General features: G+C 44.1%; 1 protein-coding gene and 1 long non-coding RNA gene across 4 annotated transcripts in view; one reads left to right on the top strand and one right to left on the bottom strand.

Moving 5' to 3' along the window:
• ELP1 (elongator complex protein 1) overlaps nt 1-17,568 on the bottom strand; it is a 273,772-nt gene that overhangs the window by 108,898 nt on the left and 147,306 nt on the right. For all 3 annotated transcript variants that reach the window (XM_029603978.1, XM_029603967.1, XM_029603987.1), the window contains 3 exons: nt 16,407-16,555; nt 3,256-3,379; nt 1,299-1,396 (listed from right to left, as the gene is read on the bottom strand). In XM_029603978.1, the coding sequence (XP_029459838.1) occupies nt 1,299-1,396; nt 3,256-3,379; nt 16,407-16,555 (371 nt within the window). The remainder of the gene's footprint in view (nt 1-1,298; nt 1,397-3,255; nt 3,380-16,406; nt 16,556-17,568) is intronic.
• LOC115092730 overlaps nt 1-17,568 on the top strand; it is a 90,439-nt gene that overhangs the window by 60,754 nt on the left and 12,117 nt on the right. Inside the window, exon 2 of the long non-coding RNA XR_003857059.1 lies at nt 16,383-16,498. This is a non-coding gene — a long non-coding RNA (uncharacterized LOC115092730). The remainder of the gene's footprint in view (nt 1-16,382; nt 16,499-17,568) is intronic.

Here is a 17,568-nt window from a genome sequence, read left to right as displayed (position 1 = left end):
CCTCAGTGAGAAACACCTTGCCCAACGCTGCAGCCATAAGCAAGTTTCCTTCGGAGCCCAGAAGTTCAAGCGGCCGCTGCAGGAAGAGGTTACCCCAACGGCTTCCACAAGGCCTAGAGCCTCTGAGGTGAGAGGGGCCTCCAAGGCTTGGCGAACTTGGGACCTGAGGAAAACAGTGCCGAACACGGCAGACAGCTGGGGAGCCGTAAGAGTTGGGACATGCTGAGCCTACCTTCCAAAAAAAGCAGGTGTAGTTTACTGCAACTTTTTTTTTTTTAATGAATTTACCCTGGCAGGGTGAGTGAACCGGGCTTCCTAGTGTCAACCCTGGCGGCTGCCTGAAGGGGGACGAGCGACAAGGTCTCCGACCCTCTGCCCAGGTGCCTCAACTACCAGGGGGGATGGTCACCCCCCCGGACCTAGCAACCCCCTGGGAGGCTGTAAAGACTTCAGAAGTCCAAGGTCTTCCTTACTTTTCTTCTTTTCTTTTGGAAACTCAGACTGCAGGGTTTTGCACCTCCACCATCTGCTGAAGACAGAGAAATACTGGCAGACTGCAGGTGGCACCTCAACTTAACTGGCAGCATTAGTCAAAAACTTCTCCGTCTGCATCTGCTGGAGAGGAGGCAAAACCCAGGAGTCTGGACTGATCCGGGTATGTTCCTTAATTGTTCCTTTGCAAATGCTGTGCAGCACATCATACAGCGTTTCTTCAGCAGGTGCTTCCTTCTTGCCACCCTCCCATACAGGCCCTGTAATTCTTTTAAAGTAATCTTAGAACTCACAGTGACATTCCATAGCAGTTTCCTTAACCCACGGGACTTAAATTTGAAGGAACAGACCAAATGTGGCAACCTGTTCCCACTTTACCTGACAGTGCCCCAAGAAATATTCAAACACACTGAAATTTTCTTATAGCCTTCCCCCAGTTTGTACCTCTGAATAACATTACCCCAGAGTTCTGCTGGCAGCTCCTTGTTCAACATGTTTTGATCTTTGCTTCAAATTCACTTCATATAACAAAAAGGTGAGCTCTATTTAAATGTTTATGGGCCTTGTTAATAAAAAAAAAAAAAAGAATTGCCTTATCTTGAACTAATTTGGGTTTACTATGACAAAGGGTGCAAAGACTTAGACAATCAAGAGTTTTTGATATTTTTATTCTTAATTACTTTTGGAATATTTCTCTAATTGTTCTTTCACAATGAAAGTGTAGAATACATTGTGTAGATTCATGAAACAAGGGTGTGAAGACACTTAAAACAGTGATAGATCACTAAACACAGCACTTCACGCACCTTATGTTCCGGAGTACCTACAAGGCAAAGCTTCAAGGCTTCAGTGTACAAGTTCTGATCCTTTACCAAGTTTAAAAATTCTGAAAAATGCTCTGGACCTGAGAAAACAAAAATAAAAATTAAGAAATTGCCATGCTGGGTCAGACCAAGGGTCCATCAAGCCCAGTATCCTGTTTCCAACAGAGGCCAAACCAGGCCACAAGAAACCTGGCAATTACCCAAACACTAAGAAGATCCCATGCTACTGATGCAATTAATAGTAGTGGCTATTCCCTAACGGGCCGATACAGTAAATCGCGGGAGAGCGGGCGAGCACCTGCTCTCCCAGCGTGCTCACTGGCCACTCTCCTGTGCGCGCGATACAGTATTTTAATTTATTTATTTAAATTAGGCCCGCGTCCCTAGCGCCTCTTTTTTGACGGAAGCGGTGGCTGTCAGCGGGTTTGACAGCAGACGCTCAATTTTGACGGCGTCGGTTCTCAAGCCTGCTGACAGCCAAGAGTTCAGAAACCGGACGCTGGCAAAACTGAGCATCTGGTTTTCGACCCGCCAGCCACGGGCCCATTTAAAATTTTTTTATTTTTTATTTTTTACTTTTTTAAACTTTCGGGACCTCCAACTTAATATTGCCATATTATTAAGTCAGAGGGTGCACAGAAAAGCAGTTTTTACTGCTTTTCTGTGCACTTTCCCGGTGCCCGGAGAAATTAGCACCTACCTTTGGGGTAGACGCTAGTTTCTGAAAGGAAAATGTGCGGCTTGGCTGCACATTTTGCTTTCTGAATCGCGCGGGAATACCTAATAGGGCCATCAACATGCATTTGCATGTTGCGGGCGCTATTAGGTTCGGGGGGTTGGACGCGCATTTTGGATGCGCTATTACCCCTTACTGAATAAGGGGTAAAGCTAGCGCGTCCAAAACGCGTGTCCAAATGCCGGCTAACAGTGCGCTCCGTTGAGGCGCACTGTACTGTATCAGCCCGTAAGTAAACTTGATTAATAGCCGTTAATGGACTTCTCCTCCAAGAACTTATCCAAACCTTTTTTGAACCCAGCTACACTAACTGCACTAACCACATCCTCTGGCAAAAACTCCAGAGTTTAATTGTGCATTGAGTGAAAAAGAATTTTCTCTGATTAGTCTTAAATGTGCTACTTGCTAACTTCATGGAATGCCCCCTAGTCCTTCTATTATTTGAAAGTGTAAATAACCGAGTCACATCTACTTGTTCAAGACCTTTCATATCGCCCCTCAGCCATCTCTTCTCCAAGCTGAACAGCCCTAACCTCTTCAGCCTTTCCTCATAGGGGAGCTGTTCCATCCCTCCTTTATCATTTTGGTTGCCCTTCTATGTACCTTCTCCATCGCAACTATAGCTTTTTTGAGATGCGGTTATCTCAAGAACTAACCTGGTTGTCTTTTGTTTTGTTTTTTATTTCACCTCATCTTTCTCCTCACGTTTGACATTTTAAGAGCTCAGGCAGCCCAGACTTCTAGCTTGGGCATCTATTTCCTCTGGTGCCAACAGAGGAAGTGGGTGCATGATCCTGAAGGCTGAGGCCAGCCATGGCTACAACCAACAGCTAGCCAAGACCTTCAGTTATTAGAGGACAGATATTTTTGACTCCTTATTTGTGGATGTCATGTTATCCTAAGCACAAATATCTTTAACAACATGTTATAAACAATGATATCCCTATAACAGACATTTTCAGCTAATTTTACATTTCTAAGTCAGCACCCCACTGTAAAATAAAAAAAAAAAATATAAAAAATATGCCAAACCCTATTTTATTTCTTTTTCTTATAGGAAAGGCCCATATTAATGTGTGCAATCACCAAGTTCCGACTTGTGCTTTTGTCACCGATAGTATAGTCTTTCTTTTTCATAACTTATAAATACAGCTGCAGGTTAAAATGAAGAATTTTGCAGTTAGGGATAAAATATACACTTACCACATTTGCTAAGGTGACCAAGAGCCTTTTTATATCTTTTCAGGTATTTGTCTATCGTGTATCTCTGGTAATTGGTCTCCATTTTTTTCAAACTGTTTAAGAACGGGAGGTACTCCTTGGGGTCCTATAAAAAGTAACAGCACAGCTTTTACGGTTTCAGCTCTTCTGCTTAAGACAAATGTAAAAGGATTAAACCAAATGTAAAACAAAATGTATTTTAAAATGAAATGGCTCCATCAGTTTTTAATCCTCAGGAACTAAAACAATCTACAGCTTTCACCCGACATTACTTCTGGCCATATTGTTTCATAAAGAAAAGAGCAAAGCACATGGACAAAAAGATTCCAAGCACAACCTAATGACAGTGCAGGCCATGGGTGTGGCCAGGCTCTTACCAGCAGGCTATGACGCTCCAGAGACTGGCTGGGACAGTGCAACAGGTTGGTGGTGGATGAAAGGAAGCCAGATGTTTGAGCAATAGCCACACTAGTGGCTATTTAGATTTTTACAAGTTTGGTGGTTAGATATGAGAAGGAAGGAGTGCTGAGTGTGATCCTGTACGCTTATCTACCCAAGCTGGTGAAGTACAAAGGAGGAAGACAAAAATGGTCTTCAGTAAGACAGACAGCGATATCTTAGAAGTGACCATGCTTTTATGTCTGGCAGCAGAAATATATCCTTCACAGTGTGGATAACAATACCTGGGTAGACTGGATAGACCATTTGTTTTTCTTATAGAGCTAGACAGTTTTCTTAGTAACCAGAAAGAGTTCTTGAATTCCTCTTCCAAGAAGCCTCCTGATAAGTCATTGGTAGCTCATCCCAAGTATTTATATTGTTTTAAATCCTAGTCACAGGACTGTATAGTTTCAGCAGTTCCTCTATCTTAGGCCCGCTTGCAATCATGCTAAGAAGAAGTAGCATGCACTAGCCTGTGTGCACAGTAACAGACTAACATATGACTTGGTCAATCAGCACCTGGAAACTGCACAAAAAACTTTTATAAAATGGTTAAGAAAAATAGATCATTGATGTCTGACAGTCATGTGACTGCATTAAAATTCATTTTTGGTCCCAGGACACTAAAGACTTAATTTTCAAAGGGGTTATGTGTGGAAAATTAGTATATACGCTTGTAAGTAAAAGAAAATTGGTTCTTACCTGATAATTTTCGTTCCTGTAGTACCACGGATCAGTACAGACCATGGGTTATGCCTCCCTTCCAGCAGGTAGAGACGGAGAAAAACTTGAAAGGCACCCATAGTTAGGCTGGTGTACCTCCTGCATCCCTTCAGTATATAGAGTATCAAAGCAGAATAAAACTAGCAATGAATCAAGCAAGAACGTTAAGAACATATAAACATGCAACCCCCCGGAGATTCCCTTTAACTTGGCACAATCCAAAGCAGATCATCTCGCTCACCATTTCCAAACCAAAATCCTCAACCTTCTGAATCAGCTGCCCTCCAGCACTTCTTCCACCTCGACTCCACATCATCCCCCCTCCAAAAACATTTGCTTTGAAGCATTCGAACCCATTTCCACCTCGGAGATACAAGTCGTTCTAAGGAGAATGAAACCTTCCTCACATCCTGCGGATCATATTCCCTCTAAACAGCTCTTAACAATTCCTGACTTCATTTCCAAATCACTGGCGGACATCATAAACTGCTCTCTTTCCCAAGGATCCTACCCAGACGATCTCAAATTGGCCTCTCTCAAACCTCTCCTCAAGAAACCAAATTTGGATCCTAAAGACCCCAACAATTTCCGCCCGATAGCCAACCTTCCCTTCATAGCCAAGATTATGGAGAAATTAGTGAATACTCAAATTTCAGATTACATTGAAGACAACAAATTCCTTTTCCCCTCTCAATATGGGTTCCGCAAATCATTGAGCACAGAATCTCTACTCATCTCCCTAACTGACTACCTCATCATGGGTCTCGACAAAGGTCAATCCTTCTTATTGATCCTTTTGGACCTCTCGTCTGCTTTCGATACGGTCAACCATTCCATCACAGGCACCGCACTCACTTGGTTTAAAACTTCTCTCAGCAATAGAGGCTACAAGGTTAAGGTCCAGAACAAAGAATCATCATGCTATGACTGCGAAAAAAAAAGTTAGTCGTTGCTTTACACATGGGACTGTGAGGAGGGAGGAGGCCTTAGCTGCTGGGGGGAGCAGGGAATTGAAGTGGTGAAAACGAGAGTCCCCCAAAGGAAAACAGGCAAAGTGCTGGAAGAAAGTGGAGGGAGGGGAAGAAAAAATACGGGAAAGCTTCAAAGCGTGTCAGGTCAATCCAGTAAAGTAAAGCAGCCTTGCTTCGGGAGGAGGGGAGAGAGGACTGGCCATCCCGACCGTCCACTTCGTTGCTACTTTTTTTTTTTTTTGCGCTTTTCGATTTTTAGATTTTTTTCCGCTTTCGTTGCTTCGGGAGGAGGGGAGAGGACTGGGGCTGCCCCGGAGACCAGCATCCATTGATGTGGCCAGGGCAGGTGAGCGGGGGCTGGGGGAAAGTTTGCCGCCTACCCTTACCCCTGCCTCTAACGCAGGGGTAAGGGTAGGCGGTAAGTTAGCAGGTTAAACGCGCGGCAAAATGGCAGGGTAAAAAAGCGATAGTCGGGGCGCGCGTTACTGGATGGTAGGGAATAGCTAATTCCATCGTTTACATGTAATATACATGCCGCATGCGGAAGGGGTTACCCGGGGATTTAAGGACGCGGTAAGAGTAGGTTAAAGGGGATTGTGGATCGCAGGAAGGGCTAACGCGGCCGTAAAGTGAGTAGAAAGCGGGTTAGAAGCGGGGTAAACGCGGCCGCACTTTACTGGATTGACCTGAGGACTTGCTAGAGACAAAGTTCCTGGATTAATAAATGACTGCTTCATGGAGGCCACTGTTCACTGGATACCCAATTATTCTGCTCTAGGTTTATTTTTAATCATCAGTCCTTATTTTTATAACCATTAGAAATGTTTAGTAATTTTTAAATAAAAATGAGATACTTCCCCATACAAGTGCAGCCCAACGTGATATCCCGTTTCGTATTTGCTGCTTGAGGGGCTACTGGCGATTCATTTTCAAATTAGGACTCTATATCTCCGAAGTGAAATAATTACTCTAATATTTAGCATGGCAATCCCGGTGTTCAACTTAGTCCGCTCACAGACGCCATTTAGCAAACTTCAAGTGGAATAATTGGGTATCCAGTGAACAATGGCCCCATGATTCACAAAGGGAGGTATGATAGTCCATTAAGATATATCTAGAATATAACATGTTTTCTCTCTCTGCGTATGAATAATATTTAAAAAACAAAAAACTACTATTGCAGTTACGTGTTTATTCATTTACATTGTTTATAAATACAATCCTGGACGCGCAGTCCAGATGTATTCCACACATTAAGAAAGGTGGAAGGAAGACAAAAAGATTACCGGCATGGTTAAAAGGTGAGGTGAAAGAGGCTATTTTATCCAAAAAACATCCTTCAAAAATTGGAAGAAGGATCCATCTGAAGAGAATAGGATAAAGCATAAGCATTGTCAAGTTAAGTGTAAAACATTGATAAGACAGGCGAAGAGAGAATTTGAAATGAAGTTGGCCATAGAGGCAAAAACTCATAATAAAAACTTTTTAAAATATATCCGAAGCAAGAAACCTGTAAGGGAGTCAGTTAGACCGTTAGAAGACCAAGGGGTTAAAGGGGCTCTTAGGGAAGATAAGGCCATTGCAGAAAGACTAAATGAATTCTTTGCTTCCATGTTTACTGATGAGGATGTTGGGGCGATACCAGTTCCGGAGATGGTTTTCAAGGGTGATGATTCAGACAAACTGAACCAAATCACTGTGAACCTGGAAGATGTAGTAGGCCAGATTGACAAACTAAAGAGTAGCAAATCACTTGGACCGGATGGCATGCATCCTAGGGTACTAAAGGAACTCAAAAATGAAATTTATGATCTATTAGTTAAAATTTGTAACCTATCATTAAAATCATCCTTTGTACCTGAAGACTGGAGAGTGGCCAGTGTAACCCCAATTATTTAAAAAGGGCTCCAGGGGCAATCCGGGAAACTATAGACCAGTGAGCCTGACTTCAGTGCCGGGAAAAATAGTGGAATCTCTTCTAAAGATCAAAATCATAGAGCCTATAGAAAGTCATGGTTTAATGGAACACAGTCAACATGGATTTACCCAAGGGAAGTCTTGCCTAACAAATCTGCTTCATTTTTTTGAAGAGGTTAATAAACATGTGGATAAAGGTGAACCAGTAGATGTAGTGTAGCTGGATTTTCAGAAGGCGTTTGACAAAGTCCCTCATGAGAGGCTTCTAAGAAAACTAAAAAGTCATACGATAGGAGGCGATGTCCTTTCGTGGATTACAAACTGGTTAAAAGACAGGAAACAGTGGAAAAGGGTAAACAGTGGAGTGCCTCAGAGATCTGTACTTGGACCAGTGCTTTTCAATATATTTATAAATGATCTGGAAAGAAATATGATAAGTGAGGTTATCAAATTTGCAGATGATACAAAATTATTCAGAGTAGTTAAATCACAAGTGGATTGTGATACGTTACAGGAGGATTTTGCAAGACTGGAAGATTGAGCATCCAAACAGCAGATGAAATTTAATGTGGACACGTGCAAGGTGTTGCATATAGGGAAAAAATAACCCTTGCTGTAGTTCACGATGTTAGGTTCCATATTAGGAGCCACCACCCAGGAAAAAGATCTAGGCATCATAGTGTATAATACCTTGAAATTGTTGGCTCAGTGTGCTGTAGCAGTCAAAAAAGCAAACAATATTAGGAATTATTAGGAAGGGAATGGTTAATAAAACGGAAAATGTCATAATGCCTCTGTATCGCTCCATGGTGAGACCACATCTTGAATATTGTGTATAATTCTGGTCGCCACATCTCAAAAAAGATATAGTTGCAATGGAGAAGGTACAGAGAAGGGCAACTAAAATGATAAAGGGGCTGAACAGCTCCCCTATGAGGAAAGGCTGAAGAGGTTAGGGCTGTTCAGCTTGGAGAAGAGACAGCTGAGGGGGGATATGATAGAGGTCTTTTAAGACCATTAGAGGTCTTGAACGAATAGATGTGAATCAGTTATTTACACTTTTGGATAATAGAAGGACTAGGGGGCATTCCATGAAGTTAGCAAGTAGCACATTTAAGACTATTCAGAGAAAATTCTTTTTCACTCAACGCACAATTAAGCTCTGGAATTTGTTGCCAGAGGATGTGGTTAGTGCAGTTAGTGTAGCTGGGTTCAAAAAAGGTTTGGATAAGTTCTTGGAGGAGAAGTCCATTAACTGCTATTAATCAAGTTGACTTAGGGAATAGCCACTGCTATTAATTGCAACAGTTGCATGGGATCTTCTTGGTGTTTGGGTACTTGCCAGGTTCTTGTGGCCTGGTTTGGCCTCTGTTGGAAACAGGATGCTGGGCTTGATGGACCCTTGGTCTGGCCCAGCATGGCAATTTCTTAAGTTCTTATATTCTTAAGAAATGAGGGCACAGTCTGCAAGGACATTCCTGAGTCCGAAATCTGTAGGAAAGGATTACGGCAAGATAAAGCTTGCAACTCAGAGATTCTCCTTGCTGAACAAACGGCCACTAGAAAATCTACTTTTAGAGTCAAATCCTTAAGCATCGCTCTGAGGAGAGGTTCAAAAGGTGCCTCACACAAACCTCGGAAAGAGAGATTAAGATTCCAGGATGGACAAACTCTCCTCACCGGAGGGCACAAATTCTTAGCCCCCCAAAGAAACCTAACCACATCAGAATGAGAAGACAATGGGCAACCATCAAGTTTACCTCGCAGACAAGCAAGAGCCGGTATCTGAATTCTGAGAGAATTGAAAGCTAGGCCCTTGACTAAACCCTCTTGCAGAAAAGATAAAATCTGAGATACCGAAGACCTTAAGGCCTGCACTCCTTTATCTAAACACCAGGTCTCAAAAACTTTCCAGACCTGGACATTCGACAATAAAGTAGACTTCGGTCTAGCCTGAAGAAGCGTAGCAATGACCGCTCTGAGTACCCTTTCCGTCTCAAACGCTGCCTCTCAAAAACCAAGCTGCTAGACAAAAGCGATCAGCCTGGTCTGAAAATATAGGGCCCTGACAAAGAAGGTGCAGGAGATGACTGAAATGTAATGGTCCGGTCCACTGCCAAGTTGACCAGATCCGCGAACAGTGGCCGACTTGGCCACGCTGGGGCTATTAACACCACTTCGCCTGGGTGTCTCTCTATCTGATGCAAAACCTTGCTTACCAGAGGCCAAGGAGGGAATACATAAAGTAGCACCCCCCTCCCCCCCCGAGGCCAAGGCAGAACCAGAGTGTTGACTCCCTTGGCCACGTACTCTCATCTGTGGCTGTAAAAATGACCTGCCTTTGCATTGAGACGAGTTACCATTAGATCTACAGGGGGACAGCCCCACTTCTCTCGGATGACCTGCATCACTGTCTCGGACAACTTCCACTCCCCTAGATCCAGCACCTTGAGACTTATAAAGTCTGCTTAAACATTCTCGACCCTTGCGTTGTGAGATGCCTCTATCTGGACCAAGTATTGTTCCACCCAAAGAATTAACTCCTGCACCTCCTGGGCCACTGCTCAACTCTTGGTACCTCCCTGACGACTGATTATATGCTACGGTTATTGCATTGTCCAACAAGATCCTCAATGTCTGGCCTCAAACTAAAGGCAGAAAGGCAAGTAACGGTAACCTCACTGCCCTGGTCTCTAAGCGATTGATAGACCAAAGGATTCTTCCAGTGGCCAAGTGCCCTGGGCTGACAGTTGCTGGCATACTGCTCCCCAACCAGAAAGACTGGCATCGGCAGGAAGAATTACCAAATCCAGAACCTCCAGATCGACACCACGAACTAGTCTGGATGTTAGCACCCACCAAGACAGACTGTCCCGTGGATAACCCTTGAGAGGTACCAGCTGATGAAATTCCTCTAATAACGGATTCCGCTGTGCCAACAGAGCTCTCTGTAGCAGTCGCATATGCACAAAGGCCCAGGGTACCAATTCCAGCGTTGAAGCCTGCAAAAAATCCCAGGATCTGGGCACCTGCAACATCAACAAGCGCCGAACTTACCTCTGTAACTTATACACTCTCTCCTCCATCAGAAACACCATGCCTTTCATCATATCGAACCAAGCTCCCAGATAGTCGAGAGTCTGAGATGGAATTAGGTGGTCTTTATCAAATTCACCACCCAGCCTAGAGATTCCAGAGTATTAATCACCTTCTAGACCGTGGTGCAACAATCATCCTCAGACTTTGTCCTGATGAGCCAATCATCTATATAAGGGTGTACCAATACCCCCTCGTGCTGTAGAGCCGCCACCACCACCACCACCATTACCTTGGTGAAGGTGTGTAGTGCTGTGGCTAGCCCAAAAGGGATAGCCTGAAACTGGAAATGCTGATGCAGTACCATAAATCTCAGAAAACGCTGGTGATCCTGACGAAAAGGGATATGCAGATACACCTCCGTCAGGTCCAAAGAAGCTAGGAACTCCTGTTTGCGCTCCACCACATTTACCGACCACAAGGTCTCCATTTGAAATCTCGGAACCTTTAATGCCGCATTTACCTGATACAAGTCCAAAATCTGGCGGAAAGTGCCTTCTTTCTTTGGAACCACGAAGTAAATGGAATATCGACCTTTTCCCTGTTCGCCCTGAGGAACCACAGCCCCTAATCTCTGCAACCTGTCTAAAGTCTCCCAAACTGCCCAATGCTTTACTAATGACCCACAGGGGGAGACCAGAAACAGGTCACGAACAGGACGAGCAAATTCTAATGTATAACTGTCTCTTGTTATGCTGAAGACCCACTGATCCTGTGTGATCTTGGCCCACTCCCCGTAAAATCGTGCTAGACGACCCCCTACACAGGGAATGATGGAGTGGACCGGCCTTGCCTCATTGTGAGGATTTAGCCCCCATAGCCTCACCTCCTGTGGAAGCTCTGAAGGGCCTTCGACTGCCTGGAAAGGACTGCCCCCAGGACTGACCTCAAGGAGTAAACTGCTTCTGTGAAGCTGGGGCTCCTCTTGCATGACGAGACCGTCTGCCTTCCCGAAACCGCAAACAAGACTGAAAAGACTGCTTGCTCTTAGGCTTGTCCTCCGGCAACTTGTGCACCTTATTCTCAACCAGCCATTTCATCAAGTAGCTTCTCAGTAGCTGGCCCCACCCTCTGGAACAAGCTTCCCTCCCAACTCAGACTGGAACCCTCCATACACTCATTCAAAAAGAAATTGTAAACATGGCTATTCCACAATGCCTACCAACACAGAACCTAATCCCCTACCCCCCCCCCTCTTCCCTCTCCGCCCCACGCCCCCCTAGCACCCTCCCCCATATACCTACTTCTCGCAGCTAAAGCAAGAATTTCCCACTCTGTAGACTTTGCATCTTAGACTCTATATTGCAAACATTGTACATACGGCCCCCAATAGTGAGACTCTCCACTCCAATAACCATCCTTTAACATCTATCGTTATACTTGTTAAATGTCATATTTGTTACATGTTCACTCTCCAAGGTTTATTACCACTTGTTTTAAAGTTCGCAATTAAAATTAACATTACAATGTATATTTAGTACCAATTACAGTTTAATGTTACAATGTAAAAATAGTATGACCTCCAGTCATACTATTCCAGATGTTATGATGTTACAATGTAAAAATGTTACAATGTTAAATGTTACAATGTAAAAATAGTACAACCTCCAGTCATACTATTCCAGATGTTATGATGTTACAAAGTAAAAATGTTACAATGTTAAAATGTTACAATGTAAAAATAGTACGACCTCCAGTCATACTATTCCAGCTGTTATGATGTGAACCGATGTGATGTACGCCAACGAATGTCGGTATATACAAGCAAATAAATAAATAAATAAAAATAAGTGTTCCAGGTCCTCCCCAAACAAAAGACGTCCCTTAAAAGATAACGAACCCAACTGGGATTTAAACGACACATCCATCGACCAGTTACACAGCCACAATATCCGCCTGGTTGACAAAGTGGATCCCATAATACAAGAAGAAGTTCTCACCAAATGATACAAAGCATCCACCACATACGCAACTGACGCTTCCAAGTGCTCAGCCTTAACCGCTTTGTCACCAAACTTTGCCTGCCCATCCTGAAGCTGTTGTACCCAGCATAGGCATGCTCTTTGCATGAAGCTGGAGCAGATGGCGGCCCAAAGATCGCCAGCTTCCGATCCTGAACATCTTTCAAAGCCGCGGCAGTCACAAAGAAGATAGTCACAAAGAAGATAGTCACAAGAAGATAGTCACAAGAAGGCAGTCACAAAGCCGCGGCACAAGAAGGCAGTCACAAGAAGGCAGCACAAGAAGGCAGTCACAAGAAGGCAGTCACAAGAAGGCAGTCACAAGAAGGCAGTCACAAAGCCGCGGCAGTCACAAAGAAGATAGTCACAAAGAAGATAGTCACAAAGAAGATAGTCACAAGAAGGCAGTCACAAAGAAGATAGTCATCTTCTTTGTGACTGAGGGAAGATAGTCATCTTCTTTGTGACTGCCAAAACCGCAGCATCCACTTTTGGAAGAGAAAAAAGCTCCAACGTCTGTTCAGGCAAGGATAAGAACATAAGAAAATGCCATACTGGGTCAGACCAAGGGTCCATCAAGCCCAGCATCCTGTTTCCAACAGTGGCCAATCCAGGCCATAAGAACCTGGCAAGTACCCAAAAACTAAGTCTATTCCATGTTACCATTGCTAATGGCAGAGGCTATTCTCTAAGTGAACTTAATAGCAGGTAATGGACTTCTCCTCCAAGAACTTATCCAATCCTTTTTTAAACACAGCTATACTAACTGCTTTAACCACATCCTCTGGCAACAAATTCCAGAGTTTAATTGTGCGTTGAGTAAAAAAGAACTTTCTCCGATTAGTTTTAAATGTGCTCCCCACTCCCGATCCCTCATCTTTTTCACAGACTTATGATAGGGAAAAGCTCTTGGGAGACCTCTAAGCCCATCCAGGACCGGATCTGCTCCTTCCATGTTCGAGTCTTCCTGAGAGACCTTTGGCCCAAGCTCCTCTAGAACCTGAGGGATCAAAGGACCTAATTCCTCCCTCTGGAACAAGCGGAGTATCTTGGGGTTTTCCCACTCAGAATCGGAATATCCTCCAGATCATCCCCAGAACCATGCCGACTGCATCTGGATCAGCACCCATATCCTACAACACCACCCCCCCAAATTCCTGGAGCCTCCTGCGACTCAACAGAGCCAGCCCAAACAGGACCCAGTAATCTCTGCACCCCAGAAGGCCAGTTATCATGGGACAGATTAGGTCTAGAAGCCAAGCCCTGACTGAGACTGGGACCCCAGCCCTGCCTGCTGCACCAAATAAGTCTCATGAAGCAGCAGGACAAAATCAGCCAAAAAAGAGGAGCCATTAGAAAGTGCATGGCCTGAGCCCTAGCACACCCAGAATTAGGCAGATTTAAGCCAGCTTCCTCATATGCCCCCCTCCCCCCCCCACGGAACCCAGGTGGACTGGGGAAAGTCTCGGGGAAAATCCCCCTCCGTCAGTGCGGGTAAAGCCGCATGAGCACTCAAAATAGCCACCATTCCCGCACTAATAGAGACCAAAGGCCCGGCATGTACAAACCTTTCTCTTATAGAATTAGCCATCTCGGGAGAGTCGGCACCCCGCTTCCTTCATTTCGCGGCTGCTGGGGGTTCCAAAGGTCCTTTTCCCCCTAAAACGGATGCCACACAAAGTCCTAGGCAGCTTAAATACGCTATCACCGTGCCATACGCATTGTACACCGAGCTGCGGACCATTACGTAGACAGCGGGACAAGGCCCCCCTGCCGAGCCCAAAGCACTGCAATGAACGGGAGACGAGAAGAGAGACCGTCCCTCGCTGCCGACAATTGCACCAAGGGAGAAGAGCCGTCAGCTGGAGCCTTACCCTTGCAAACTGCTCCTGTTGATTTTTTTTTTAACAACTTTAATCAGATTGACAATAACCAGCCTCTCACTAAGGCTGAAAACCTAGCTGTCCAGCTCAGATCAGCCAAACTTAAAGAAGGAGAGGACGGTGAAAACAAAAAACAGCCAAAAGTTCAAAGAAGGAGAGGCAAGCTGAGGAACCAAACCCCAGCTGCCCTTAGCCAACAGCCGCCTAAGCAGCCTCATGAAGGGGAGGGATCTGGACCGCCAGATTTACACCCCATGGATCAACGGAGAGAGCGTACAAAAAGGTCTCCGACCTCCAGCTCATCTACCTCGACCAAACAGGGAAGGATCCCCAGGACCCAAAATCCCTGGGAGGAAGGCTCACAAAAATAAAAGAATTCGCCAGACTGCAGAACTGCAGGTTTTTGCACCTCCACCATCTGCTGGAGACAGAGAAATACTGAGTAACTGTAGGTGGCACCAGGGATTATGAAGCAGTGTTGGTGAAACTGTCTCTGTCTCCATCTGCTGGTAGGGATTGCATAAACCTAGGAGTCTGGACTGATCCGGGTACGCACAGGGAACCAGCGTTGTAATCCACTTTGAAGCCATTCTTGGTAAAAAGTGTAATATCAAATATCAATGAATAAAATAAGCATGCCAGGAGCTGAGCTTCTGCTAGCACCATTTTTACATGTGAATTCTGTGATTTTGCCAGGGGGTAAGGGTTTGGGCCTACAGGCCTGCTGTTTATTTTGGTGGTGGGGAGTGTTAAGAGGGCAGGGGGGGCTTGGCTGACAGCGGCTTCATGTGTCTTACTTGGATGGGGGTTGGAGAATTGGGCTAGCAGACCTGCACCAGAGTCTTTTTTTGGGGGGAGTAATGTTATCTGGGTATACATACCTGGATAACTTTGAAAACTAACCAGTGATACTCAAACATAGCCAGTTATGTTTCCTTGAATAACTTTATCGTTGGATATGCTGCAGCATAAATTCTCCATTTTAGGTTTGTTTCAATATTGGCCTCTGTATGTTTTTCCATTATTTCTGTGCCAAGCTTTTATGACTGCTAAAGGTGCTTTGCTCTTGGCTAGTAATTCATAAGGTCCTGGATTGAGCAGTGACAGACTTCAATGCGTGGTGGTGATATTCTTTAAACAGGAAAAAAAATGTAAGTAAAACAGTCTTGACTGGGGCCAGCCCAATGGCTCAGTGAGGGTACAGAGGGACCTGGGTTCGATTCCTGGGTTGAGTCTTCTGCTCTTCAGGTCAGCCAAGGCTGAGGATACTGTGGACGCCGCTTTCATAGCCCCTGGGAGGAGTAAGGGGATGTCACAGTCACTGTGCAGTGGCAAAACCTAGTTGCCATGATTGCAGGGCTCTGGAAGGAGCATGGGTCCCAGCCAAAGACAGTTGTTTGCAGTGACCGGATAAAGTAAGTTTGGAGGAGGAAGGGGGAGATATAAAGCAGTATGGAAAATCCCCGGGTGATTGCTATTGAAGGCTCTTGGCACTGGAGCCCAGCCCTGGTTCCGACTGGGCTGGAAGCTCAAAGGAGCAGGAGGAAACTGCCAAACCAAAAGAATAAATAAATAAAAAGTCGTAATTTAGGGGAATGAGGAGAATAAGAAAACATGCAAAAAAATAAAATGCACTGGCAGGAAAGATAAGGCCACTGAGCTACTGTCGTCTTACTGTACAGAATTAAAGGTGGTGAAAAGATTAAAGCCCAGCACATGCCATTACAATATTTTCTTTGTGTCGGGTCCGCTCAGGGGTGTGTCGGCTGTACTGACTGACTTGAACCTCCTCTTCCTAGCAGACTTCAAACATCCCAGTTTGTGGTCCATATTCCAGACTCCTGTTCCTACTCATTCCAAAATTTTAATTTGCAAATTCACATTCCTATTGCTGATTTTTCACCCTAAAAACCTTTCCCTTTCTGATTTTGATCAACAGAGCTGCTGTTTCTGGTCACTAAAGAACAGCCCTTGTAATCTTCATTGTGTTCTGCACCACTTGGGTTTCCACAGAAAAACCCTCCTTTGTTATAGACAGCAGCACTCAAAAGTTATAGTAATATTTCATACAAAAAAAAAAAACAATTGACTTCAAATTATCCAATTTATATTTCTAGGAAAATCAATAACTCAAATCAGACCTTCTGAGACTTCTCTGCCACCATGACGACCAGATCAAAATCATACGTCCCCAGAGAATGATCGTACAACTCATTTACATCGACCAGGAACAGTAAGTACTTCAGAGCTTCTTCTGCACTGACAGCATCGCCAACCGATGGCGCAGTCTCTGAGGAATAAAAATGTGACTGTTAGTGGAAATAAAGTGCCTAACGATTTTGTATATGTTATCTAATGGAAAACTACTATGCTGCTTGTCCTCCAATTTAATAAAGGTGTTAAAAGGTGACCATGAGCTTATAACACAAAATACACTGGAATTCCCCTTTTCTGGCTGTTTATGAAGCAGGCCCTCTCAGACACAACATTACATTCATTACGTTGCAGTTCTAGAGTTGACAGTTATGGACTATTCATTAGAGAGCACTGAAATTAGCTGCAACAGCTGAAGAGACGCATTTCTGAAAGCAGGGGCTATTACAAAGATCCTAGAGAGGCTCTTCTAGAAAACAAATGAAAATCTGAGAAACCACATCCATTGATGCCAAGGATGAGTTACCCAATTACAATCAGTTCACAGACAGAAAATAATCCCATCATAGGTTAATGGTCATTGATTGTGTTTCTGATTGCAGCTGTTTCAGGCCACTGTCTTTAGCTGTAACTTGTCAGCCAGTACTATGATACCAGTTTCTCTGAAATCAATTGCATCTCATTGCCTGGAGAAGCTCTCCAAATCCAGAGCACTGCCCGAAGATCAGAACACAAGGCAAAAGATGGATGCAGCAGTTTCTGAAAGTTTATTTAATGCTATCGAAATAAAACGTTTGCAGATGATAACATATGCTAAATAGGTATCTCATACAATGTCAGATTGCTAGGACCTATATGCAAGGAATGTGCTTAGCAGTCAAATATCTAAAGATGTTTCCCATATGCAACACAAGCTGCAGAATACCCAGGAAGCAAGACATTAATTGATGAAAGAAAATATCATATGCTGAACGAGTTAAGGGACAGAGAAAAGAAACACATACTTGCAACAAAGGTAATGAAAGGATTTAAACAATGTACTCAATATAAGCAATAAAATAAATCAGATCTATATAAATATATACATATTTATATTCTCACACCTATATATAAAAATATACATACAGATAGAGAATACATAATGGAGGT

The sequence above is a fragment of the Rhinatrema bivittatum genome, chromosome 1 (assembly GCF_901001135.1).
Source record: "Rhinatrema bivittatum chromosome 1, aRhiBiv1.1, whole genome shotgun sequence".
Lineage (NCBI taxonomy): Eukaryota > Metazoa > Chordata > Amphibia > Gymnophiona > Rhinatrematidae > Rhinatrema > Rhinatrema bivittatum.
Note: the sequence above shows the minus strand (reverse complement) of the source record. Positions and strands in the feature narration are given on the sequence as shown.